The sequence below is a fragment of the Anguilla rostrata genome, chromosome 5 (assembly GCF_018555375.3).
Source record: "Anguilla rostrata isolate EN2019 chromosome 5, ASM1855537v3, whole genome shotgun sequence".
Lineage (NCBI taxonomy): Eukaryota > Metazoa > Chordata > Actinopteri > Anguilliformes > Anguillidae > Anguilla > Anguilla rostrata.
In genome coordinates, this window is record NC_057937.1 from 61063435 (window position 1) to 61089004 (window position 25570).

Consider the following 25570-nt stretch of genomic DNA (forward strand, 5'->3'; position numbering starts at 1 on the left):
GCTGCATGGTGTAAACCTTCCAGCAGTGCGCCATTTTAAATGTCCCAGTCGGCTAGCGCTAGTATCACTTACCTTTTATTTTGAAAACAAATCTTTTTAGAATGCATCTAAATCTTAAATAATGGTTACAAAATATTATTAATCTTCAAAAGATGGCTTTTTTTCTTTTCTTTTTTTTTTGCTCTACTCATTGCAGTTGTACATCTGTAACGATATATTTATTTTTTATGTAGCTCCCCGGGGCCTGCTGATGACGTCCAAGTCCACTTGGATGCAAGGGAAGAAAAGTCTGAAGCCAGAAGTTCCACACTGGAAACGGTCCTTTCGTCGTTGTGCCCGTACCACAAGACTTTGCTGTATCAGATTCTGAAGTGCATGCGTGAATATTACAGCACCTCCTCCGCCCACAGATACAAAAATGCCCACGGACTCTTTGCACAAACCGACGGTCCGTTGTGCTGCCATTTGTCAGGCAACCTGCACCGGGACCTGTGCGGTTTCGGTGACTACAAGGTGTCGAACGGGTGCTATGTACCGACCTGTCGGGTTAACTCCCTCCCTGTAGCCCCGGTCTGCATCTGCCTGAAGAACTTTCACTGTTTGTCGTGTCAGAGCATTGCTATTGGCTGCATTAACGGCGTAGTTGGCCCCAGCTCCTGTGGTTGCTTCCCTCGTCATCATAGGATTCCGTGTTCTTGCCAGAACTACATTGATGGTGCGTATGTCACTCCTGTTGGAAATGTAGCAAGTGCCCCATTTGGTCCTCAGCATGTCCGTGATCCGTACCGTTCTTGTACCAAGGGGGGGTGCAGTCCTTCCCCACCCCCACTTTCACCAATACCATCTGATGTCAGTGGGAAAATAAGTGACAAAACATTTGTGTGCTCTTTCGCGGATGGCAAGACTTGCAGTAGCCAACCTCCATCTCTCTTTCCATTTGAAGAGGAGGGTGATGCACTTTCTCACAAAGACTGTTTAAGTAAAGGAAAGGATGTAAGCGAAGAAGAGACCGGAAGCCAGAAAGACAATGGCAAAGGCACTGACTGTTGCACAGAGACTTGCAGGTGTCTTGAACAAAGACAGAGTGGAACTATCATCCACGATCTTATGGAGCGTATCAACGAGAAGCTGAAGACGATTGAACCACTGGAGAAACAGCAGAACATAATCACCACTGTCAAAAAAAGCTTGGAGTGCAGTGATGATGTGCATGTAGGGAAAATAACAACTACAGTTTTACATAATGACAGTGACCATGATTACACCATAAAGGAGCTTCCTTGCCAACCTAAGGCAATTGTTGAGAACAAACCTATGCAGACACCTTTCTGTAGAGGGCAGATTACCGAAAACCATAACTTGCTGTGCCTGGAGTTTCCCTCATCATCTTGTCAAAGTGAAGAAAGGAAACAAAGTCTTTCTAATCTTAGTCAATCACTTGAGAGGAGAAAGGAGACTTTGGAGGAAAGCAGAAATCCAAATGTAAGAATTGAGGAAGACATACATTTCTCTGGCTTCCAACCCATTCCTAATAGGTCAGATGTGGAGGGCGTTTCTGAAGATGTGGATATTGAAGTTACTAAAGACATTTGTGACAATCAAATCTCTAAAGGAGTCAACACTGAGCTGCCGCTTTGCACACCTGAAAACACGGGAGATGCACAGAAAATAGAAGACAGAACCGCGGAGGACTGTGCAATATCTATGAATGGTCTGCCTCTTGGAAGTCCTGAACCAAGTACTGAAAAACAAGCTTTCCCTCCTCGCTCAAGCAATTGTAGTGATTTAGGCAGATCCAGAAGAAACATTGTTCCTCCAGCAAGATTTTCCTCATATGTTACAGAGCCCAGAAAGATGTACTTTGCTGCCTGTTTTTCAGAAAGCTTTTTCATTCCAAGAGCATCCAAAGATAAGGCTTTAAAGGGCACAGACAGTGAAAATCCTTCCCCAGAAATGGAAAGGGATGAATCCTCCACAGAACCAGTCATTAGGGAACCCTCCGATACTGCATCTAATATCAAAAAGCTGGATGAAGACGAGCAAGACCTTGACAAACCAAACGAGATTAAACTAGTGACGACTACATCGCGAACAAGAAACCAGTCCATTTTAGCGGGGGAAAAGACTGTTGTAGAGAGTGGAACTAAATGGGTTTCTCCAAGAAGAGCAAAGCGACATGAGGTTTCCAGATCACACGCAAGGTCAAAGTCTTCTGACACTCACAGCGATGATCCTGACTCCCGCATGCAAAGCAACGATTCACCAGAAGATACTCACACTATCGAAAATCCATCCGTCTCCAGCGAATGCCATTCGGTTCCCCAGTACACAAGTCCCATTCGCCTGATGTTCGTTTGTCCCGTGGCTTGTGAGAACGGAATCCGGTACACGCTCAAGTCTGCGTTTCCCGGTTCCACCAGTGACGGCGAGACGTTTGATCCCTGCGAGGAGTCGTCGTGGGGAGGAACGGTAAATACCCCCGTCAAAGAGACGGCACCCCGGGAATCCTGTGTTACTCGGGATGAGAACGGCTTGCACAAGAGGCCGGTGGCTACTGATGACGCATCAAGAGCTGATCCTTTAAAGGATAGCCAAGAAAATGAGAAAGAGGTCTGTCCCATAGTTCCTGAAGTTGCTTCATCTCCTCTGAAAAGAAAGCCTGGCCGTCCCAAGAAACTCGGTCCGCAAATTGAAAAGCGGGCAAAGAGGCCAATAGGTAGGCCGCCAAAACTCAAAGATACGAATTCCACGTGCAGTGATGATAAGGGAAACACTAAGAGCATAAACAATGACCCTGCGGCCATTTTGTGTGAAGACAAAGATGCAAGGACAAACAAAAACCTAAAAATCACTGTAGTTTATGGAAGATCAAGGAGAATAAAGAGACTTGTGTCAGAAGATGATGGAAGTTTAAGAAAAGACCAAACTGAACACCAAGATGATGGCAGACAGAAATGTGACCTAAATGGTAATGTACTGGCATTAAGCGCAAATGACTCCTCTGAAAAATTACCAGAAGAACAAGCCAAGAATTTCAATTTTGTTGGTCCTATGAATGACAGAAAATGTTTGCCACCTCCAAGCACTGAGCTCAAATGTCAGAAACAAAAGCGTTGCGTTGCAATGAGAAAGCCAGGGAGACCTCCAAAGGTTAAGATTTCAGGCATCTCTGTGACTGTTACCACAGTGTCCCCAAAGCAACGAAAGATTCGTATCAACGGCGAGATCACAGAATCGGACAGGGAACAGTCTCAACTGGAAAGCACTGTTATCTTGGATGATAAACCCTCCAAAGAGCAGACGACAATCAGTTCTGATGCCACTCATGAAGAAACGACACAGAACACGGAGGATGGAAGAATGAGCAAAAAGACACCCGTAGTACCCCTAAGACATTCGGCTAGAGAAAGGAAACCTTCGATTCATTTACTGCACTCGGTTGCTACATCCAGGACATTTAGTCACAGCAATGCGCTGTTGCGTCGTTCTAGAAAGCTACTGTTAAACAAAGCGAGCAGCGAGCCAAACCAGATAAAGAGTCTGGAGAAGTCAACTGGAGAAGCCCCAGTAATTCCAGAAAGGGCTTCGAGAAATCGACGAGGGCAAGACTTGAGCTTTTTGTCGGGAATCTCGGCGGATTCGATTTTTGCATCAAACGAGGCTCTAAAGTGGTGGCCTACCTCAGCTTCATATGAAACACTGAATGAGGAGTTGACCAGGAGAATTCAACTCATGTCAGACACTTGGATTACGGATGCTGTGGTATCGAGCAAGTCATGCCCCACAGAAAGGGAGACTGATCTCAGAGAAAGAACATGCTCCGCAGCGAATGACCTTCCAAAGAACTCCGTTTCTGCTGTCAAAATGCTGTTTCAGAAGCACTGTAATATGGAGGATCTGTGTGCTTGGTTCATGCAGACCACAGAGACCCAGTCACTGGCAATAGTAAGAAAGGCGAGCGCCCGGAATCCGTATGAAATCATCCAGTTTAATCCCAACAGAGTTTCGAAAAGGGGCAATGTTTGCCCAAGTCCTCAGGCAGAGCGTTTGAGGAAGCATGTTAAAAAATTTGCAAAAATTGTCCCAAAGAGTCCAGTGATGCACCTTCAAGCACAGGAGAGGATTAGCAGGAGTGGGAGACTGCACGTCAAGAGAAGGCTCTTTCCCAAGAGATCAAGTGCCATTGCTGGGGTTGTTTATAAATGGTGCTTGTGGTCCAGAGGCAAACCCTTCAGTAAATATCAAAGCACCCTGCTGAGAGTAAAATCAAAGTTCATGACCAGAAAGAGATTGGCAAAGGCCACTGAAAGGAGGTCTGACAGAGCTTCCTCTGGTGCCCTCCGTAAAAATGCAGTGACTCCTGCAAAAGTGTCCCTGCTCCAAGTATGCCGGGCGTCATCTGTGGACACGGGGTGTCGTTCTCCGAGTTCATCCATCCTCGGAGAAAGAGAATCCGCGGCCCAGCAGGTGCAAAACTCCAAGGGAACAACTCGATGCGGATCGCAGGAATGGAGCCCAGGAACAATGAGGGAATGTAGGGTATTCCTCAAAAAGATTAACTCCCCAGAAACGAAACCCACAGTTGAAGAATGTAACTCGTGCACAGTTCAGCTCCGTGACATTTCGTCTTCTGACTGCGGTTTGCCTGCGAGCACGGACCGCGGCGAAGGGAAACCCGAGCCCGTTAAACCCGAGAATGTGAGAAACGAGAGAGTGAGGCGAACTACCCGGAAGGTGTCTTCACAGTACCCCGAGGAACTGTGGGTTCAGACCACGGAAAGGAAAGGAAAACGGAAAAGCAGTGACTCAAGTCAGGCACAACCTGCAAAAAAAGGCAAGACAATCTGAGTGGGAAAGACCTACTGGAAGGAAATTGTGTGATGCAGTGCCAGGTAACTACAAATGCTGTTTTCAGTGATTCTACCACTTATTTCTTGTGGACTTTTTTTTTTTTCTCTGCTCTGGTTCCTTTAAAAAAAACAAAAACATTTTTTATTGCAGGAAGCATCAAAAAAATGGTATTGCCTCTCAGTGAGGTATGTTCTGCAAGATGATTCAAGTTTTGATACGACGTGCCTTCAAATTGTCAGCTAGCTGAAAAAACTGACAGTAGTATCTCAGTAAGCGTCATGTAGCATAAATCTAATGGTAACGTACGGTTGCACTATTTTGTAACGTTTTTGTTTTTCATAATTTTATGTCTGTAAAAACAAAATATATATATATATAGTTATTGTTAAACGTTACTTATCCGTTAAGATACCACAAAGCAGCAACATTTTGAGGTATTCTTCAAAAGTATTCCCCTACATTTTGTATTTAAGGAATGACCATGTTTCATGAAGGAAAAATGTGCGGTGTATCATTTGGCATACTTTAGGCATACATCCAGGTTCTTAAAAACCTACTTGCTCTAAATCATAGCATCATGAGGGATGTGCCACCTAGCATACATGAGGCTGAACCAACCACAAGGTGAATCATTCTGGACTTCCAAATGTACCGGTATGTTCTGCACTCGGTCTGACCAAAATACAGTCCGAGGCCAATCGTTTATGAGTACATGCATTGCATGAAATGGCTAAATTAATCAAAGGTATGCTGCAAGTTCTTGTTTCCTTTGTTTTCTGATATGAAGCATTAATTATTATTTGAATGGTTCTGAAAGCTCCTGTACCCAGCTGACCTTCCTGGATGTTTTTCACCCCCTTCCAAAGCATTAGTGTATTCCGAAATGTTGAACACGAGTACTTTCTGCACTATTCAAATTTAAGATTAACCGTTAGTTCTCACTACCACCCATGTAGTGTCCAATATGTTATAGGTGCAATATCTTGAGTTTTCTTCTTTTTTTTTTAAGCCAGATGTAAATATCATTATTTGTACCATTTTTATTAAAGATTATAGCATTTTTATGAAGCCAATCACTTTACTAAATGCTGTTGCTGTGCTGTTTTTCTGTTTTATGAATTATCCTACGGCTGTTTATTCCACCCATTCTTTGCTGCAGTATAATAACCTACCTCTTAAAACATCATCCAAAAACCTTGAAGAAATTGGATTCCAAAATGAACATTTGGATGTAGCTTGTCTGTGATTGGATGACCATACTGTAATTAGATGGTCCTCTTGAAGCTGTAACTTAAGCATTTCTCAATGAATCAGACAAAAAAAAAAAGCTACATCAAGAACTGCAGATCTGGGGTTCAGTATCAAATTGTCTTGATCTTATCAGTCATTAAGAATCTTTTCACTTCTATCAGTGTAGATTTCAATGGATAAAAAAAGTAAACGACAACTCCTTTTGTCTCTACGATTTTGTGAAATGCATGTTGTTTGTACAGAGCTGACGCATTGCTTTGAGATTTTCTTTATCGCAATATTTTTTTTAAATTGTTGCTCAATGTTCACAGCTCCTCGTGTTTTTTAAAACCCCCACTTAGAACGCCACTATTTAGGTTTACCTTTTCATCTTTCACACTGCACACTCAAGACCCAAGAATCGATCTGAATTTTATCAGTCCGATCTCTGCCCTTGGTTTAATTACTGTACATATATGTGGAAGCCAAAAGTCAGAACCCTGCCTTTAAAAAAAAAAAAAATACATTTTAATGCACCATGTTAACTGACCACACCCAGGGATGGTGTTTAGAATACACATACCCAAGACACACCATGCAATTGGCCCTGGCAAGGAATTGACCTAAAAGTGTGTAGCTAGTGTACTATAGAGGACACTGTTTCATCAACCTGCAATACGCTCTTAGAATTTGACAAAGGTATTGCATCTTTCACAGCCAACTGACCTTTTGTCTAAATGTTGTGTATCTGTATATGGTAATCATCCAAAGCATTCATGTATTTGCACGGTTAAGATGATAAATCCAGCATATTCTGATTTACAATAGTTGTCTGCTTCTTACCATCTATGCCAAGTGGAAGAAACCTCAGCCCTGGAGTGCCACAAAATATGTTCCATGGAAGGTCTTCATGGCAACCAAATTTTTACCACACTGATGCAGGCGCTTATGTGCTGGAGACAGCCTTAGGCATATTATCATGTATATGAATTTAGGGCCTAGAGAGAAATAGGCGATCACACACACGTTTGTTTAGGAGGGAACAGGAATCGTAAAGCCAGTACTGGCTAGCAAACGGTTATTGTGTATGCTCTGGTCAGTTATCTGATCCATCTTGTCGGCCATTGTATGAACCCCAGAAAAAAAAAAAAGCATTAACTTCCACCCATTTCTGACGGATACCGATTTGTGTGGCTGACCCCTTACGGTGCACATTTCACACTGGCCTCGAGACTGCTGATGTGGGACTGGTCAAGACTTTGAAATGGAAAAAAAAAAAACGTTCCGTCCCCACTTGGAAATACCTCTTGGCTTTTACCATGACCAGGTTCTCTCACCTCTGGTCTGTTCTGAAAATCAAACGCGACACGATCTTCAGAGGGGAGGTTTTACAGAGAAGCCACAGTCTTCAGATTGTGCATGTTTACATTTGGATGCAGCCCATTTGAGCCACTGTACATATTTCACTTTGCTTGAGGTTTGACGGACGGCTGCAACACTAATGCAATCACGACGGTGCAATCGCTTCGGGGAAATCAGACGCTCACCTTCCAGCATTATTCAAGATACGTAGGGATTCACGTTTCTAGTCCTGTGCTTATTTCCTTCCTGCCTTGTTTTCCCCCCCCACACGACTTGGCGAAGGGTGTTGTTTGAGACTCACTGTCACTGGATGCCTGGAGTTTAAATGGTGCTACATGTGGTGTTTATTTTATACTTGTCTTTTTGCAGAAAAGCTTGTAATAAAGGTCTAGTGTCACTAGAACAATAAACGTTTTGCTCATAAATTGTGAAATTTGTTCTTTTTTGGTGTAGTTTTTGTGAAGGTTATGTAATGGCGCAAGTGCGAAAACATTCCCGTTAGAACTGGTCCTTTATTGAGTCATACAAGTAAAAGGTTTACATGCAGTACAAGCAAGCTCGCATGTACACACATGCACGCATACACATAGAAAAAGCACACGGCGACATTTATAGAGGCTATTCGGATCCATCTACTTCCTGGTTTATCAGAGCGGTGAGATCCATCTTGGTCCTCTGCAGCGCCGTACTTTTTGCCCGTCGAGATGGCCTGGCGACAGGAGTAGGGGCTTCTGGGACATTTTCCCCATCACTAACAACACACAATCACAAAAATGCAGTAAGCTGCCATTTCTGAAGCAAGCTTTAATACTACAGAACATTCCAGAGCACTCTGCACATCTATCTACTGGCAATGCAGCCTCTCTCCACTTATCCAAGTCCGTCTTGAATAATATCGCTTTAATCATTACAAGGTTGAGCTGATTTTAACCGAGGAAGTAAAATGCCAAATGCAAATTACATTTCAATTTTCATCCCAAAATAAGAAGAGGAAAACAAACGCAGGTGTACCTGTCGCCAGACGACTCCCTACCCTTGCTGAATTTTGCCACTTTGGCTGTGGTTGTTTTTCTCTGACCTGAAAGAATCCAGAGGGGAAAATTACTTAACACTCTTAAGAACTTTCACATTAAAAAGGGCGGGGGAAAAAGACAACATTTGTGTTGAGCTGAAAGCACTCCATTCTGCACTGGAAGGGAGCACTCAGACAGCTCTAATGAATCAGCTTCCTGTATATCGAGCTCAGAGGACTGGGAACATGACAGAGAATGTAGGTGAGAGGTCATCCAGTTCAGCCGAGGAATGCATTCTCAATGTACCGTGTCCTTGTATTAAAGGATTTTCTTAATAACCGGAATGTACAGTTTGTTTCAAAAACACCACAGTTATTATATTCACCAGTTTCTTGCGTTTTAACAGTGGGAAATCAGGTCACTGGTCTTATCACTTGGAAAATATGTTTTTATGGTTTTTTATAAATGTATGCCCACATACATAAGGGAGGGCACAGCTTTCTGCAAATGCACTTGTTCCAGACAAACAAGCAACATAAAAATATCCAGGCTCATACCTCGCTTGGGCCTTTTGCTGGCTGTCAGGTGCTCCTCGCAAGTCTGTCCATCTGTGGAGAATCAAGGGCAATGTGTAAATGCACACAGTGTAAATGCAGTTTTACATGCATGCAAAGTATAAATAAACAAAGTTTAAATACATGCAAAGTACAGGCTGGGAGTCTGAATCTCGCCTTTTCAGACAACGTCTCTGTTTCTTCCAAATTCCCCTCCCTTCCCACGTGCACTCACACCATCATGACTTTGCCCATCTCTGGCCCTATTGCCGTTTCCTTGCCATGGCAAACGCACTTTTCCCCCACTCACACTGACAGAAAGCATGTGCTAAAGGGCTGAACCGTGCAGAGTCTGCATGGACGCATGGCTGCATGGCTGCGCCCGGTCATTAGACCCACCGCAGACCGTACCGGGCTCACACACTGCTGTACCACATCCATAAGAGCGCCGCTCTCAGTACACAGGGGTACCGAGACCTGCATGTCACACACGCCAGCGAGAGGTATCAAAATTAAGCGTTACCTTCTGGGCCTTCCGTTTCTTCCAAAGCCTGCTCCGGCCCGGCGTTATCCTGGGGCACACCGCTTCTGTCCTTAGGACCCACTTTCAGCTGACACAGCACTTTCTCAATCGCCCGCAGGCTTATCTTGTCACTGACCTCCTGCAGATGGGGACATGAAGAGAGTGGACTGTGGACACTGGGACACTCTGTAATGGACAATTCCCTCTGCCAAGCCTGAAGTGCGAAGGCAGCAGAGCAGGTGAGGAAGGAAGGAGACCGGGAGGACCAGAACAGGAACACAAGGCACTAGGACTGCTTCATCTACTACCTCTCCAGAACTACCACTGGTCTGTCAAAATGGCAAATTCCTTTTCTTATTCTGTGATACATGCTTGGTTATGCTACAAAAACAAATACAAGTCCCACGTTAGCCTGCTATGCAGAGCCAACGGTTACCAGGTGAAGTGTCCTGGCTAGCCAACCTACCACTCACCCTTCCACCGTATCTTCTAGTTGTTCTTGAGAACAATAGGACGTGCCCCACCTACAGGAACAGTGTTCTTAAAGGCACGGTTCTAACCTGGTGGACCTCCTCCAGGTACACACTCACACCTCCAGGAGCAGCGTTGTTAGAGACGGGTCCTACCTGCCGGACCTCCTCCAGCAGCAGCAGCAGGTCCTTCTTGGCCGTGCTGTCCTCGGTGCTCAGCTGCAGGGTGCTCAGGCTCCTGGCGTACAGGCGCACCTCGGGGGCCGAGGGGTCCCTCAGGATCTCGTTGCTCAGGCGCACGGCCAGGGAGTCGTGCACAGAGACGTCCTTAAGGGCAAATCAAACCGCACCGATGAGACACAACCTGACACTCATCCTGCAGCTGCAGTTCCCCAGGCTGGCCAGCTCCAGCATCTCTCAGAATTTTAAATGATTTACTCTAGTCCAGGGGTGGCCAACCCCGGTCCTGGGGAGCCACAGGATCTGCTGGTTTTTGTTTTCACCTTAAACACAACAACCACTTAGACAAAATAAACCAGGTGAGGTGAGTTAACTGTGTAATCAACTGCTTTAACTGATCAATTAAGTGCCGAGTAAAAACAAAAGCCAGCAGACCCTGCGGCTCTCCAGGACCAGGGTTGGCCACCCCTGCTCTAGTCAGTCAGTGATTGGCCGGAGTCCGCACTCCTGGCTTGCGAGGCCTAAACTGGGTGCCGATGGAAAGGACACCACAGAAGCCTGAAGACACGGCAGCCCTCCAGGAATGGAGTTTGAGCTCTACTCAAAACCTACTGATCTAATGAATCACTTGCCCAACTTCAAATGAAGACTTTTTGACAGCATGCCTTTCTTTGTGAATGTTCTGCAGGACCGGTACCTGAAAGCCGGCGTCCTTGCTGGGACGCGCCAGGGCGTCCGGCCTGGTCAGCTCGATAAACAGCTCGGCCACGTTGGAGACGTCCACCTCGGCCAGCGGGGACGTGGCGGGGGCATTGAGCAGCGTCTGCATGGTCGGGAGGAAGCTCTCCTCCAGACACTCCTGATAGGCCCTGGAGAACCAATCAAAACGGAGAACCACCAGAATAAACTCCTCCCATCCGGAACACTCCTCCAGGCATCAAAAATACTTGCGTTGTCTGTTATTTTGGACCTGAATATAATTATTAATTTTTATTTTTTATTTTTTAAGTAGGTTAGCAGGGACCCTTGATTAAGCAGAACCTTCAGAGTCATGCTGTAAATACGTATTGGAACAAAGAGGAGAGGAGCACACAGAGTGTAGGTGTTGCTGGGTCTGGTGTGCTCTTAACCTGCTTTGGGGGAAAAAAAGGTCCAGTACCAGAGACGGTCCAAACACAAGCCCGTGTGGGTACTGAGGGAGGAGGACGGTGCCCCCTCGTCCCGGGCGGGCACCCCTACCTGCTCTCCCGCGAGTACAGCTGGAAGAACACCCCCAGGCAGTGGCGCAGGCGCGTGTCGTCCTCGGTTACGGGGTTGTACCACAGCAGGACCAGGCGGGACAGGAGCTTGGCGCTGCACAGCCTCCCGGAGTACATGAGCTTAGCCAGGCCCTCCGCCGCCTCCGTCCTCAGGTCAGAGATCTGCGAGAGGAAACCAGATGCTCCACTCAACGTAGTTCAGAGTTCCAGAACCTTCCAGGCGGACCTTCAGAATCATATGCGGGTAGGCAAACAGTTCTCTCACCTGCCACAGCGGCGTCAATTTAGCCCCGCACTTAAAAGCAACCTAACATACTAGGGTTGTCACAATACCAGAATTTCAGTAGTTGATACCAATACCAGTGAAATTCCACAATAATAATCCCTGCCGCTAGCTGCTAGCACAGAGAGAGCAGCGGCCTGTGTGAGCTTGCAACGCAGAAGCGGCGTACCTCACTGTCCAGGAACTCGGACAGCATCCTGAGGACGCTCTGAGCAGTGTTCTCGCCCTCGCCCTCGGGCCCCTGGGACGCCTCCTCTGTCGGACCTCCAGCCGGGCGGTCGCCGTCCTCTGAGCCGGAGTCCTCTGAGCCCGAGTCTCGGGCCGGGGGCTGGGGGGGCGTCTCTCTCACCACGTCGAAGCCGTTGAGGTGCAGCTGGTCGATCACGGCCTTCAGAGCACTCACCCGGATCTTGGGCTCGTCCAGCTGGGCAATCTGACACAAACAGGGACATACGCAAACTTTCAATCACTCAGAAGGACAGAATCCCTGTGCTACCTGTAGCAGAGCCCCGGTGCGTTTGGCCTACCTGTAGCAGGAGCCCCAGGTGGACGTTGGCCTACCTGTAGCAGGAGCCCCAGGTGGCGGTTTGGCCTACCTGTAGCAGGAGCCCCAGGTGGCGGTTTGGCCTACCTGCAGCAGGAGCCCCAGGTGGACGTTGGCCTACCTGTAGCAGGAGCCCCAGGTGGCGGTTTGGCCTACCTGCAGCAGGAGCACCAGGTGGCAGTTTGGCCTACCTGCAGCAGGAGCCCCAGATGGCAGTTTGGCCTACCTGTAGCAGGAGCCCCAGGTGGCGGTTTGGCCTACCTGTAGCAGAAGCAGCGGGTAGCGGTTTGGCCTACCTGCAGCAGGAGCACCAGGTGGCAGTTTGGCCTACCTGTAGCAGGAGCCTACAGGTGGTTTGCTACTTATCAGGAGCCCAGGTGGCGGTTTGGCCACCTGCCAGGACACGGTAGCGGTTTGGCCTACCTGCAGCAGGAGCACCAGGTGCGTTGGCCGTCTTCTGTCAGGCAAGGTGCCAGGCAGATGACGGCCAGTTGCACGGCGGGTTGAGCGCTGGCGATGCCAGGCAGGACCTGTGGGGCAAAGCACCAATCAGACGCTTCACCTTCCAGTTACCATAGCAAATGACCCCAAAAACCCCGCCCCCAACACGGAAAGCCAATCATTTCAATTTATAATTAGCCTATCAGGACCCTGTATATAGCACTTTTCTATGGGCCTAACAAGATTGGAACTGTTTATCACAAAAATAAGAGGATTCATCCACTGCAAATATGGAGCTTGAGCTGAAAAACTTGCTCTACCAGTGACAATTGATACACCTTAATTTCTCCTAGAATGGCATCCTGTCCCTATTGGCTACCGCAGCGGCAGCGGTGGTTTACGAAGGGCCCGTCTTTGGCTACTGCAGCAGAAGCAGCGGGTAGCGGTATGGCCTACCTGCAGCAAGAGCACCAGGTGGCGGTTGGCCAGGTCTTTGCTGTGCAGGGCACAGGTGCCCAGGCAGATGACGGCCATGTTGCGCACGGCGGGGTGAGCGCTGGCGATGCCAGGCAGGACCTGTGGGGCAAAGCACCAATCAGACGCTTCACCGTCCAGTTACCATAGCAAATGACCCCAAAAACCACGCCCCCAACACAGAAAGCCAATCATTTCAATTTATAATTAGCCTATCAGGACCCTGTATATGGCACTTTTCTATGGGCCTAACAAGATTGGAACTGTTTATCACAAAAATAAGAGGATAAGAGGATTCATCCACTGCAAATATGGAGCTTGAGCTGAAAATCAGTTTAAAATGCCTACCATGTAATTATTGATTTTACCCTTATTTTTAAATGCATTTTCCTTTTCTATCCCACTGTGCATCATTCCATGTATTAAAGGGGCTTTATAAAGTTAACTAATGCCTTCCATTGCTGAAGAAAATCAGCCTGGTCCAGAATCTGTGTTCATGCATAGTCTGTGTCAAAGCATCAAGATGCTATAAAGCAGTCATCTGTAATATCCCCCCCCCCCCCTACTCATTTACATCCCTATACACACATTCCTCAGATTCACTCTTACCCTCATGCAAATTGTTCCTACCTGACCCTGAAAAAATGGCATTAGCAGTAATTCGCATTTTTTGTATATTAAAAAAAAAGCATTAAAAATGCAACTGACATACCAAAGACTCAAGGATGGCGTTCATTGTGGGTCCAATGCCTTTCTTAATGGACATCTGCTTCAGGAGCTCCGAGCACATTGTCAGGCATTTGAGCAAGGTTTCTGGATCATTCTTCGGGAACATAAAGGAAACACATTCACAGTGAATGGAATAACGCAGCAATGCCCTGTTCTCTCAGCACTCTCTCACTCTAATTATGACCATTTAAGGCACTCAAACTTCCAGTTTCAATGCGCATCTTTCAATGCCAGTCCTCAGCCCAACACAGCTCGCCAACCACGCAGCCGATGTGTGAGGACTGAACTTTAACACTTCAGAGCGAGTGCCAGCTCATCGTGTGTAGTGCATGTGTTTGGGTAAGGGGTTGAATTATGGGAAACTCCAGGACTTTTACCTCCGGGTCATTATTAGATGCTCGCTCGGTTATTCCGCTCTCTTGGTTGTGTACACACGTCTCCGAGGTGGAAAGCGCTGCCGGTTCGAGAGAACTTCCCTGGCTGTTATAGACAGGGGGCTTTCCAAGATTTGAGAGACAGTGTCACACGTCTGGACCAGGGGCAGCCAAACGTACAAACTTCAGGAAGCACGGGGGGGGGCAGCCAGAGCACGGGCAAGTGAGCGGGGTCAGCAAGAGGGGTGGGATCAGCAAGCGGGGCGAGATCAATGAGTGGGATGGGATCAGCGGGTGAGAGGCGGGGTCAGTGGTCGGGGTGAGATCAGCGGTCAGTGCAGGATCAGCGAGCACAGCGGGACGGGGGTCTGATCCAAATCAACTTTCACAGCCAAACAGCCGGTCAGAATCAACACATTTCCCTCAGGCATAATCAGAACCAAGCCGCTCTCACATTCAGAAACTAAAGCAGCAAATTAAAACCAACGGGAGGACCACATGGTGCATCTGCAGTGAATAACCACAAACATGAAGCGTCTCACTGAAAATGACGACTGCAGCAAATGAACTCTTTACAGTATTTCTGCTGAGGCAGAACACAGGATAAGTATGAGAAACTGCCCATCGTTTAGGGTGTTTAGGTGCCTGGAGGAAGCACAGGAAACACGGCGGGGGGGGGGTGGGGGTGGTGTCCCTAGAGTGTGACCATGTTATTCTTTCCTGCAGCAGCAGTAACCCTCTGAAGGGCTCTACCACCCACACACACACACACACACACAGACAGACAGACGCACACACACACACACACAGACACACAGACACACACGTACAGACAGACACGCACACACGGAGACACGGAGACACGCGCGCGCGCGCACACACACGGAGACACACGCACGCGCACACGCACGCACAGAGACACACGGAGACGCACGCACACACGCACGCACACACGCATACACAGAGACGCCGCCCGTCGAGCCCACACACGTCACGCCATCATTTGTCACCGGGGCGAAGTTGCGGGGACATAAATGCCATTATGATTACAGCATGCAGGGCGAGGAGCGGACGCACACGCAGGCCCTGTGCTGTTTCACTGCAGCCCCCAGTCTATCCAGGGCAGCGCGCTCACTCCCCATGCGCGAGCTGCAGCGGCCGGCTCTGCACGCTGCACCGCCGCAGCGGAAAACCAAAGCCTCTGTTATCCACACCTCAGCCAAACGAGAGATCCCGCCGTTTGCAGAATCTGAAGCACCGGTGATCGTTTGAGATGGAAAGAGAGAACGCGTGCACGGCCAAAATCTCCCGCAGGCTCGGAACGTCAGCAGCACGCTGAAGGGGCGTGCCAGCACACTGCGTTCGCACACCAGGGTAATTCACTTATTAGCGCGTAGCATACGCCGCTCTCCCAGCCACTGACACAGAGACGCACCAGCCAGGGACAGCACATTTCACCTGTGAGTAAATTACCCTCAGTGAGGAGCAAAGACAGAGGGCTCTTTCCAATCGCTTGTTTTACCTCCTCGCGTCCTTTCCTCGCGTCCTCAGCTCCACCCGACAGAGGATGCAAGGAAAGGACGTAAGGGCGGAGGACCAGAGGAACCGTGCATTAGGCAAATGGAACGTGCTTCGGTTTGAAGCCACGCCAGTTACAGACATGGCAGGTGGGGAGAGGTGAAAACACATGGTCGGTCAGTTACACATCCCGCGTTCCACAAAGGATGCACTCGTGTTTCCTTGCTCAAGCATCCTAGCTCCTCCAAGGAGCACTTAACAGGGCTGAAACGTCCCTAAAGATGGCGGACCGCGATCGATTTCTGGGCAAAACGAGGACCGAGGAGACGAGGATGGATAAAACGAGGGACTGGAATGAGCCCAGTGTGTCGACCCAACCTTCTTACAGAGTGGGCAAAGTCTGGCAGCCAAGCATCCTTCAGCATTATCCTTTACTTTACAGCAGAATGACCATTCAGCACCACAGCCAAGCCACAAATAAGCACAAGCACAAAAAGACACCATGATGTGCAATTAATAAATGAATGAATGAATGAATGAATGAATGAATACATAAATAAAATGGCCGACCTTCTCCACGCGGACTTCCTTCATGTCGGGCTGCTCGGCGTCCCTCATCAGCTGGTTCTTGAGGTTCTCCAGCTCGGTGATGGTGTCCTTCAGCTCCGAGGCGTGGCTGAACTCCTGGGCGGCGATGCACTCCTCCAGAGACTGCTTGGCCTCGAAGATCTTCACCTTCACCTCCGCCAGCTGCTCAGAACGGGCAGAACGGTCAGGTTTCGGCTCCTATGCTACGGGACACAGCGGCTAAAGGTTTCTGCACGTGCGAGAGGTCTGCAGTCATTTCCACAGCAGTGTCAACCTCCAGATCACCTTTCTGATTTAGGGGGCGGCAGTGTAGCGTAATGGGTAAGGAACTGGTCTTGTAACCTAAAGTTCACAGGTTCTGGGTAGGACACTGCCGTTGAGCAAGGTGCTTAACCTGCATTGCTTCAGTATATATCCAGCTGCATAAATGGATGCAATAGAAATACTATGTAAAAGTATTAGAGCGTCTGCTAAATGCCTGTAATGTAAATGTAAATGTAGTAAAATAATGGACTAAATGAAAAACAGAAGAGTGTATCACACTCACACACAGGCGTGAGAGAGGGAGAAAGCCGTCACTCACCCGGACCTGCCTCCGCCTGGTTTCGTTCTCGTCGATGGGGTCAGTGACGGGCACGATGGGCTCTCGCACGTCAGAGATGATCTCCGCCACCTTGTGTCAGTTCACAGGAACAGAGAGAGGCCTTAATGAAAGGGGAGGGGCCACAGAGACTCCGCCCCAAGTAACAGGCCACACCGAACGTCGCCCGAGTAACGGGCCGCTTCACTTACGACTTGGATCCTGCGGTCGTCGTCCTTCAGGAGGGAAACCAGCTTCTCCACCAGCAGCGCTACCAGAGCCGTGGGGGTGTTGGGGAGCACCAGCATCTCCTGCAGGACGGCCAGAACCCTCTTCCTGCAGGACAGAGACAGAGAATGAGCACAACCCCCTTCCTGTGAGACAGAGAGATGGGCTATGAACACAACCCTCTTCCAGTGGGACAGAGATAAGAGGCTATGAACACAACCCTCTTCCTGCAGGACAGAGAGACAGGGAATGAGCACAAGCCTCTTTCTGCAGGGCAGTGAGATGGGTTAAGAACACAACCCTCTTCCTGCGGGACAGAGAGATGGGTTAAGAACACAACCCTCTTCCTGCGGGACAGAGAGATGGGCTATGAGCAGAATATGTTTCCTGTGGGACAGAGAGTTGGGATTTGAGAGGTAGAGGGGGCATGCACAGTGCACTGCGAGACACTGAAGGACAAGGGAATTAATAACAACAATAAAAACAACAGCCAATAGAAAATAAACATTTGTTTAGCAAATTTGATCCAATGCATTTAAACCCAAATCACTTTACACATCCTGCAGAAAAAAGGCCGTGATAATACAATCAAGGTAGCGAAATAGGATGTAATAAGCGATAAAACCTCTTGCAGCTGAAAGTTAGTGAGTTCCTTACTGCCAGACTATTACGCATGGCAGATAAATGGGGGAATAAAAAGGGGAAATCACAGACTGTGGAAACGAGTGCACACATCACCTTCCCCCCTCCTCCTGGGTGTCCAGGCAGCCCACCAGCGTGACCAGCTCCTGCCCAACGAACTCTTTGGTCATGGCCAGCTCCACCTTGCTGAAGTCGGCCTTCTCCTCCTCGGTCAGAACGGGGATGCTCTGCAGGTACCTGCGAGAAGATGAGTAAATCAGTCTGCAGCATGCGAATCCCCCGTTACCCAATCAAGAGCAAGGAAGCCATCTAGAGAAGGGCTGCCCAACCCTGCTCCTGGAGATCTACTGTTCAGTAGGCCAGGGCTGCCCAACCCTGCTCCTGGAGATCTACTGTTCAGTAGGCCAGGGCTGCCCAACCCTGCTCCTGGAGATCTACTGTCCTGTAGGCCAGGGCTGCCCAACCCTGCTCCTGGAGATATACTGTCCTGTAGGCCCAGGCTGCCCAACCCTGCTCCTGGAGATCTACTGTCCTGTAGGGCCGGGCTGCCCAACCCTGCTCCTGGAGATATACTGTCCTGTAGGGCCGGGCTGCCCAACCCTGCTCCTGGAGATCTACTGACCTGTAGCCCCCACGCTAACAGTACTTACCCGTACAGATACTCAGCGAACACGGCTGCCTCGGGCAGTAGCTGCTCCAGCATGTCCTCCCCTTCGTCTCCTTTGGACTTGGCGAACTGGCAGAGCGCTCTCCAGTACAGGACCTTCTCACAGGTCAGGCTCTCCACCGGGATCAGCTTCCTGCAGTTAGCATTCGGGCGAGGATTACAGCCCATTCTTACGTTACATACGTTAGCGTTAGCTCACTGCGTTTGGGGGTACATTAGCATGAGCTAACTGCGCATGGGGTCAAGTTAGCGTTAGCTCACTCGGTGTGGGGGTACATTAGCATTAGCTTGCGGCGTGTGGGGGCACATTAGCGTTAGCGTACTGTGTGTGGAAGTACATTAGCATTAGCTCACTGTGTGTGGAGGTACATTAGCGTTAGCTTGCGGCGTGTGGGGGTACATTAGCATTAGCTTAGGGTGTGTGAGGATATGAATGTGTTAGCTGGCTGCAGACCTGCCGTCCAGCTGCACGCGGTCCTGCAGCAGCTCCTCGGGGGTCCACAGGGTGAAGACGCTGCTGAGGGCGGAGGCCGCCACGTCGGGGCTGTTCTCCACGTCCAGCCGGTGCAGCAGCTCCAGCACGTCCCCCTGCAGCAGCTTCAGCCAGGCCGGGAGCAGCTTCCTCTGGACCACCTCCTTCACTGCAGCTGGGGAGCACAAGGAGGGAAACACACACCCATGGAAACATGCACATGTCAACATACAAATACACAGCCCTTTAAATGCACACGTTTATAAACGTGCACACACACACATAATTAGTCACACACGCACATAAACACAGATGTGTACGCATGCACACAAAACTGCACATGTATATAGTTTTAATTATACCAAATAAAACGAAAAACTGGATGACATTTCATCAATCCTATGCCCCAGGTCTCATCATGCAGCTGGTGAAAAGCCCATCCACTCTTGAGACAAACAATATAAGTACAGGCAGCAGGAGGCGCTATTCTTTCCTGCTTACAGTTTCAAAAATGAATGCCAGAGGCCCGGGCTCAGCCAGCAGGGAGAACCATAGAGAGCAGGCAGAGCAGCTCAGCAGTTACCTGAGGCGTCGTTCAGCCCGCGCTGCAGCAGGCTGACTCTCTGAGCGATGGACAAGGCCCTGATGTGCACCTTCTCAGCGAGGACCTGAAACCATAGAGAGAGACCATAACATAGAGAGGGGGGGGGGTTATTCAGACACGGAGCGCGTCAGCGACCCGCCACCCACCCCCCCCGAGCGCGACACCCACCTGGTACGCCAGCTTGCGCACGTTCTCCTTCACGTCCCGGGTGCGCCTGAGGATTCTGGGAAGGGTCTGGGCGCAGGGGGCGATGCAGGACAGCACGGCCCGTCTCACCTCGGGGTTGGAGTCGTTCTCCAGGATCAGAATGTAGGCTTTCAGACAGAGAGAAGAGAGCACTCGCTTAGTGTCGCCCAAAACTTCCCTGCAGAACAGATCACTTAAACAGAGAAGCGATTACACTCCATTAATCAGGAAATACCTATTTAAACACCCAGAGAAAAGGATTGTGGGTAAGCGGTGGGGTGCATTTCAGGCCGGTAAGCTAGTTCCAAGTCCCCACGCATACTGACGTTAAAAAGTGGTTTTAGGGAGGGGAGGGGGATCAGACACCTTTTATGGTGGGACAGTTGGGGTTCTGCAGGGGGGGGACACACCTTTGATGGTGGGACAGTCGGGGTTCTGTGGGGGTGACGCCTTTGATGGTGGGACAGTCGGGGTTCTGTGGGGGTGACCCCTTTTGATGGTGGGACAGTCGGGTTCTGTGGGGGTGACGCCTTTGATGGTGGGACAGTCGGGGTTCTGTGGGGGGACGTCTTTGATGGTGGGACAGTCGGGGTTCTGTGGGGGGACGTCTTTGATGGTGGGACAGTTGGGGTTCTGTGGGGGACGCCTTTGATGGTGGGACAGTCGGGGTTCTGTGGAGGGGGGTGGGCACCTGTGATGGTGGGACAGTCTGGGTTCTGTGGAGGGGGGGGGGGGCACCTGTGATGGTGGGACAGTCGGGTTCTGGGGGGGGACTTGATGGTGAACAGTCTGGGTTCTGCAGGGGGGGGGGACACACCTGCGATGGTGGGGCAGTCGGGGTTCTGAGGCTCCTGCAGCCGGGCCATGGCGAGGGCGGCCTGGATGCGGACGTTGGGGAACTTGTCGGTGACGCGGACCAGCATGGTCTCGTGGATCCGGTCGAAGAGGTCGTCGTCGATCTGCGCGTTCTCCGCCATGCTCCCCAGCACCTTGTTGATGAGCTGGCAGGCGCGGAAGCGCACCGCGTGACTGTTGGCGTTGTGAGACTGCGAAACGGTCAGGAACGGCGGCGGTGAGCTCCCATTGGTCAGTCGCAACAGCACAGCAACACAATAAGCACAGCCGGTCCTTTAACCTACTGCCAACGCACAATCCAGATTCTCACTGAAACTAAAGCATTTAGTCCTTCAAAGACCTCGAGCCATCACTTTCTCCCCCCTTACATTTAACGTGTTCGTTACAACCACAGAATAAAGTCATTTAACACAATACATGAATATAAATGTGTCTTATGTAGCACTACACATCTGCTATTTAGTCATCACCTCTAACTGGCAACCCACTAAACAGACACCCTGGAAATGGAAATACCATACGCCTGATTTACCAAGACCTTTGGCACGTGGAAAACCATTTAGCATATGCAAAACTAACATGACCAATGATTGGTCATGGTATTACTTTTGCTCCAATCATTCGTTGTGTTATTAATTTTGCGTGTGCTAAAAGGTCTTACTAAATCAGTGCCTGTGTCCCTTAAGCAAAAACAAAAAAAAAGTTTTTATCTGTCAGGCCAACAATAGAACACAAAAACCTCATCTAGTGGGTAAAAACATTGTAGCTTCCAGGATAAAAATCAAAAGCGCATACCTCCAGCAGGAAGTTAAACAAATAGTTCAGGAAGGGGTTCTCTACTTCTTCCTCCTCCTCCTCCTCCTCAGCAGCCTCCTCGTTACTGCCAGGGATGTCGAAGCAGGTGGCGAACCTGGAGACGAAATCCATCACGTTCTCCACCACAGGCTCCCGCTTGTACACGATCATCGCATACTTCAGATAATGCACAAACTCTTCATGGAAGGCAGATTTATCTTCCAGCTGCAAACAGACAATAAAAAACTGATCAGCACTTAAAATATACATTAACTGTCAGAATGTGTGCAAGACAAAGCATTTACACTCAGACCTCAACTCTCTTTCTGAAGCTCATAGCATGTTATCAGCTTGTTGTACGAGCTCTTCAGAAATGCACAGCAGGTTTCTGAAGCCCATAGCATGCTATCACCTTGTTGTACGTGCTCTTCAGTGCAGCCACGAGCTTCGCTTTGTTTTGGTGTCCCTTCTGGGCCCTCTCAAAGGCCTCTTTGATTCCCAGCTCACTGTCGGTCGTCATCTTCAGTCCCCCCCTGCCAAATAAAGCAAAACCAATCAAAAACAACCCAGAACACCGTAACTGAGCAACAGCTGTACCCATTTTCCAGACTATTTGCTAGCTAGTTGGAATTAGGGGTGGGCGATAATATCTTTATATAATTTTGTAAGGGATACAACGTGCAGCACGTATCTGTTTAGCAGATATAGAGGACGGGAGCAATGAGTTAGCCTTCTGGAATTCCACTTTTATTGCTAATACAATTTTTGTTCAACATCAAAATTAGTTACTTTTTTCAAGTCGTGGAAATTAGCATTATTGTTAACACTACATGTGCCGCTATCCTTTTTGAAATAGATTAAAGTACTTTTTCTAAGCATCTTTAACAAACAAAACAATTTCTCAAGGATATCTTATTTGCTGTAGTGTAAAAGCTTGCTATGCAGCATTTTTAATCATTATCGCAATTTTAAAGCGTGCAAGAGTCACTGACATCGTGTACTGCAATGTACACCATAGCGGGTACAATTATACGACAAGATTACTGCAAATTGTGCCCGTTAATGCAAATCGTGGTCGCTCACTGACTTGGGTCGTTCGCAGCTCCTCGCGTGCAGAGCTTTTTTTTGTTGTCGTTAGTATACTGTTTTTTCTGTCGATTCTAATGGAAAACACGCTATTATTTCCGACTTTTCGCTGCGTTTCCAAGAAACACTGCAGTGCTGAACCGTTATTGCGAGCTCTTACCTACTTGATTTTACTTTAGCACAACATTTCTGGTTAGCAGTATCTTAACACCTCGTTTCCTCTTTCACTTCCGTTAAAAAAAATCTCAAGAATGCAGTGCGTAATCTGGCTAGCGGTTTCAGCCTGAAACCGAACTAGACTAGCTACATTAACTAGTTACAAAATTTCTCCAGTGTAATGTATCTGCCACACCCTGGCGTACCACAGAAAAACAATTTATATATGCCGTAGTTACGTTACTGCTATGTACAAGCGCATTATCGTGATTCGTGTTTAACTTCCATAGGTAGAACAGCATTTGTTCAGCTACCAATTTGCAATTAATAGCCGTGTCAAAATGGTATAATTTAAGATGACAGTTGGTAAATAATTTTCACCTAGTCCACCTAGCACAACGAAGAGAAGGTACTCATGTCGACTTCTTACTCGAGTTGTCAAGCGTTATGATCAGTCATGTCTTGTATTACTGTAGTGTTAGACTACTATGCCTTACAGCTTAATGTAAATATCCAACTTAGAAAGACAGAAAAGTCACACCGTTGCTTTTCTTGGTTGTTGACTAACTTGCTAGGTATCTAATAACAAAACACACGCTACCTACTCACAAATGAACAACCCCGATTCCAAAAGAGCTAGCTAACGTTAGCATAACTATCGATAGCAGGTTTTATTTAAGTAGTCTAGCGAGACTGTAGACTAACTGACCTAACGTTAGTTAAGCAACGTGGCGTTAAAGTTTAGTCTAGTCAGTTAACCTTAGATAAGTTAATTATCAGTGTAGACTAAGCTCGGTGAGTTTGTTAGGCTAGCTGACTATAACGATTCTAGCAGCAAACCAATCTAGATATGCTCCACAGCCACTCAAACCCGATGTCAGCGCTAATTTATTAACGACGTGGGCTATGTTATAAAACAAACTAAAATGAACATAGTAATGAAAGCCACCCTAAACATCTAAAAACGTAAAGAGTCATGCTTGATTAATAGAACATACAACAACCAATTCATAGTCATTTCGAAATTTAGCAATATCCTTACCGTTAATTTTTCTTCCAGATACAAGTTAGCCAACTTTTAATTTAAACTGTTGCACGTCGACTGTGACAAACACCCGCCAGTTTCAAATTGTAATCTCGCGAGAAGTGGGGCTTCGTTTTTTCCTCTCGCTCGCAGAGATAGTTTATCATGATGGAGATGACGCCCAGAACGATCATTTTGGTTCGATAATCTAGTTTCAGGAAAGACGTTTGTTCCTCAAATAATTGTAAATTACTGATTAAATAACAATAATTTAGGTAAAGAACTTTTAATTTGAAAAGAACAAAGTCCTCCTTATTGTTTTCAATTTCAAAATACATGCGACACATTCTTTAATTTGCATCATAAATTTCATGTTAAAGTATAAATGCAAATCAGGCTATGTTTTTACCAGGAAACTACAGGGCAAGATACAATGCGCAAAACGAACAATACACCGTGCTGATAAAGCGTTTACATTTTTTGTAAATAGCCTTATGTTACAGTGAATAGTCTATCCTGTTCTTTATATCTGAGTGAATTGAATGGCAGACCTTTTCCTCTTTTCGCGTTATTTTCTTTTTCTTGTTTGCTTCTGGTCTACAGAGTCCTTAATTATTATTTTTTAAACACTTTCATTTTTATTCTCCCCCTGATGGCGCACATCGTTGTTTAATAAATAGCATCAATAAATCCTGAAACTGGTGGGGCAATTCCCATTGAGAAAACTATGCTTGCTTGCATCATTTACAATTATGGTCGATTTCGAGGGAGAGAGAGAGAGAGAGAGAGAGAGCATGTGTGTATGTAGGGCCCAGTATGTCTCCACCACGTGACCTGCAGGGATTTAAACTTGTATTTCAATGGTTGTCCTCCAGGGGTCCCCATAGGCTCTCCAATGGCACAGTCAATGGCCTCTTTCATACAATTGAGTTACAGTTTGAGCCATTTATAAAAATGTTTTTAAAATGTATTAATATATTTTAAAAAACCATTAGTTGATCTAATATGGGGATAGTTAAGAAGGAACATGGATGGATGGAGTTTAAATTCTATGAAATTCATGTCTTTGAGCCAGTTGTCCTCATTCCTGGTCCTGGAGGTTTGCAGGGTCTGCTGTCTTTTTATTTAGTAACACAGCAATTTATTGCCTTTGATTACACAGTTAACTCAGGTCACCTGGTTTTTGGGTGTGAATCAGTTGCTGATCTTAAGGAAAAAAACATAAAACCTAAAAAAAGTAACACAAAGTGTGCATTTCCCACTGCTTCTGACAAAACATTGTACATGCCCGTGTACAATGCTTAAACATACTGCAGCATGTCCACCGTAGTAAGTAATCGAACTGAATTTAACATGTGAGTATTGCTTGTAAACATCGCTGTCAATCATTGTCTGTGCTTAAATAGCAGCAGTTACTTTATCAGCTTAAATATCGAGGACGTGCAAATGGGAAAATTGTTTGAGAAGGGGCTTGACAAGGAGGCTATTGCGACCCCTAGCTGGTGGAGGACTGAAGTACCATGTGAGAAAAGAAGGGGAGGCTAACTTGGTGGCCCTAGTAATGAGAGTGCAGGGAAGGATTTTTGGAAGTGACACTTTTCCCCCTCGAGTCCTGTCCAAGACCATATTCTGTAGAGCTCAAGTTTGAGTCAGTTGCAATCGGATTGTTTGGCTCTGTCACTTTGAGCCCTGTCAAACTCAGTGTTGCCTACGGGCGGCTGTTGTTTCACTGTAGAGGTCATCTCTGTTTTACCATAGGGTAGGTTGCAGAGCTAATGCAAATTGATCTTGGGGGGAGGGGATTTCAGTAGCTAATTAATCACAGTGTTGAGTATGATTACTCTTTGTTTATCATTTCAGCCCCTAATATGTATCATTAACG

General features: G+C 47.6%; 2 protein-coding genes across 3 annotated transcripts; one reads left to right on the top strand and one right to left on the bottom strand.

The window, feature by feature from the left end:
• Window positions 1–242: 242 nt before the first annotated feature.
• Window positions 243–8039, top strand: LOC135255836 (uncharacterized). The gene is made up of 2 exons (XM_064337517.1): window positions 243–4892; window positions 5002–8039. Exon 1 carries the CDS (start codon window positions 376–378, stop codon window positions 4846–4848), a length of 4473 nt encoding a protein of 1490 aa, XP_064193587.1. The 5' UTR covers window positions 243–375; the 3' UTR covers window positions 4849–4892; window positions 5002–8039.
• ncapg (non-SMC condensin I complex, subunit G) lies at window positions 7936–23857 on the bottom strand. Of its 2 annotated transcripts, XM_064337518.1 has the most exons (23): window positions 23707–23857; window positions 21835–21955; window positions 21423–21647; window positions 20590–20818; window positions 19755–19900; window positions 19566–19650; window positions 18965–19157; window positions 18494–18643; window positions 17940–18080; window positions 17186–17309; window positions 16977–17066; window positions 16376–16555; window positions 14291–14410; window positions 13897–14007; window positions 13167–13286; window positions 11895–12158; window positions 11423–11604; window positions 10881–11052; window positions 10160–10330; window positions 9534–9672; window positions 9014–9064; window positions 8455–8521; window positions 7936–8194 (listed from the first exon to the last, which is right to left on the bottom strand). In XM_064337518.1, exons 2-23 carry the CDS (start codon window positions 21940–21942, stop codon window positions 8062–8064), a joined length of 3201 nt encoding a protein of 1066 aa, XP_064193588.1. In that variant the 5' UTR covers window positions 21943–21955; window positions 23707–23857; the 3' UTR covers window positions 7936–8061. The 2 variants fall into 2 exon arrangements, with proteins under 2 accessions (XP_064193588.1, XP_064193589.1); XM_064337519.1 differs by lacking the exon at window positions 14291–14410.
• Window positions 23858–25570: the final 1713 nt, after the last annotated feature.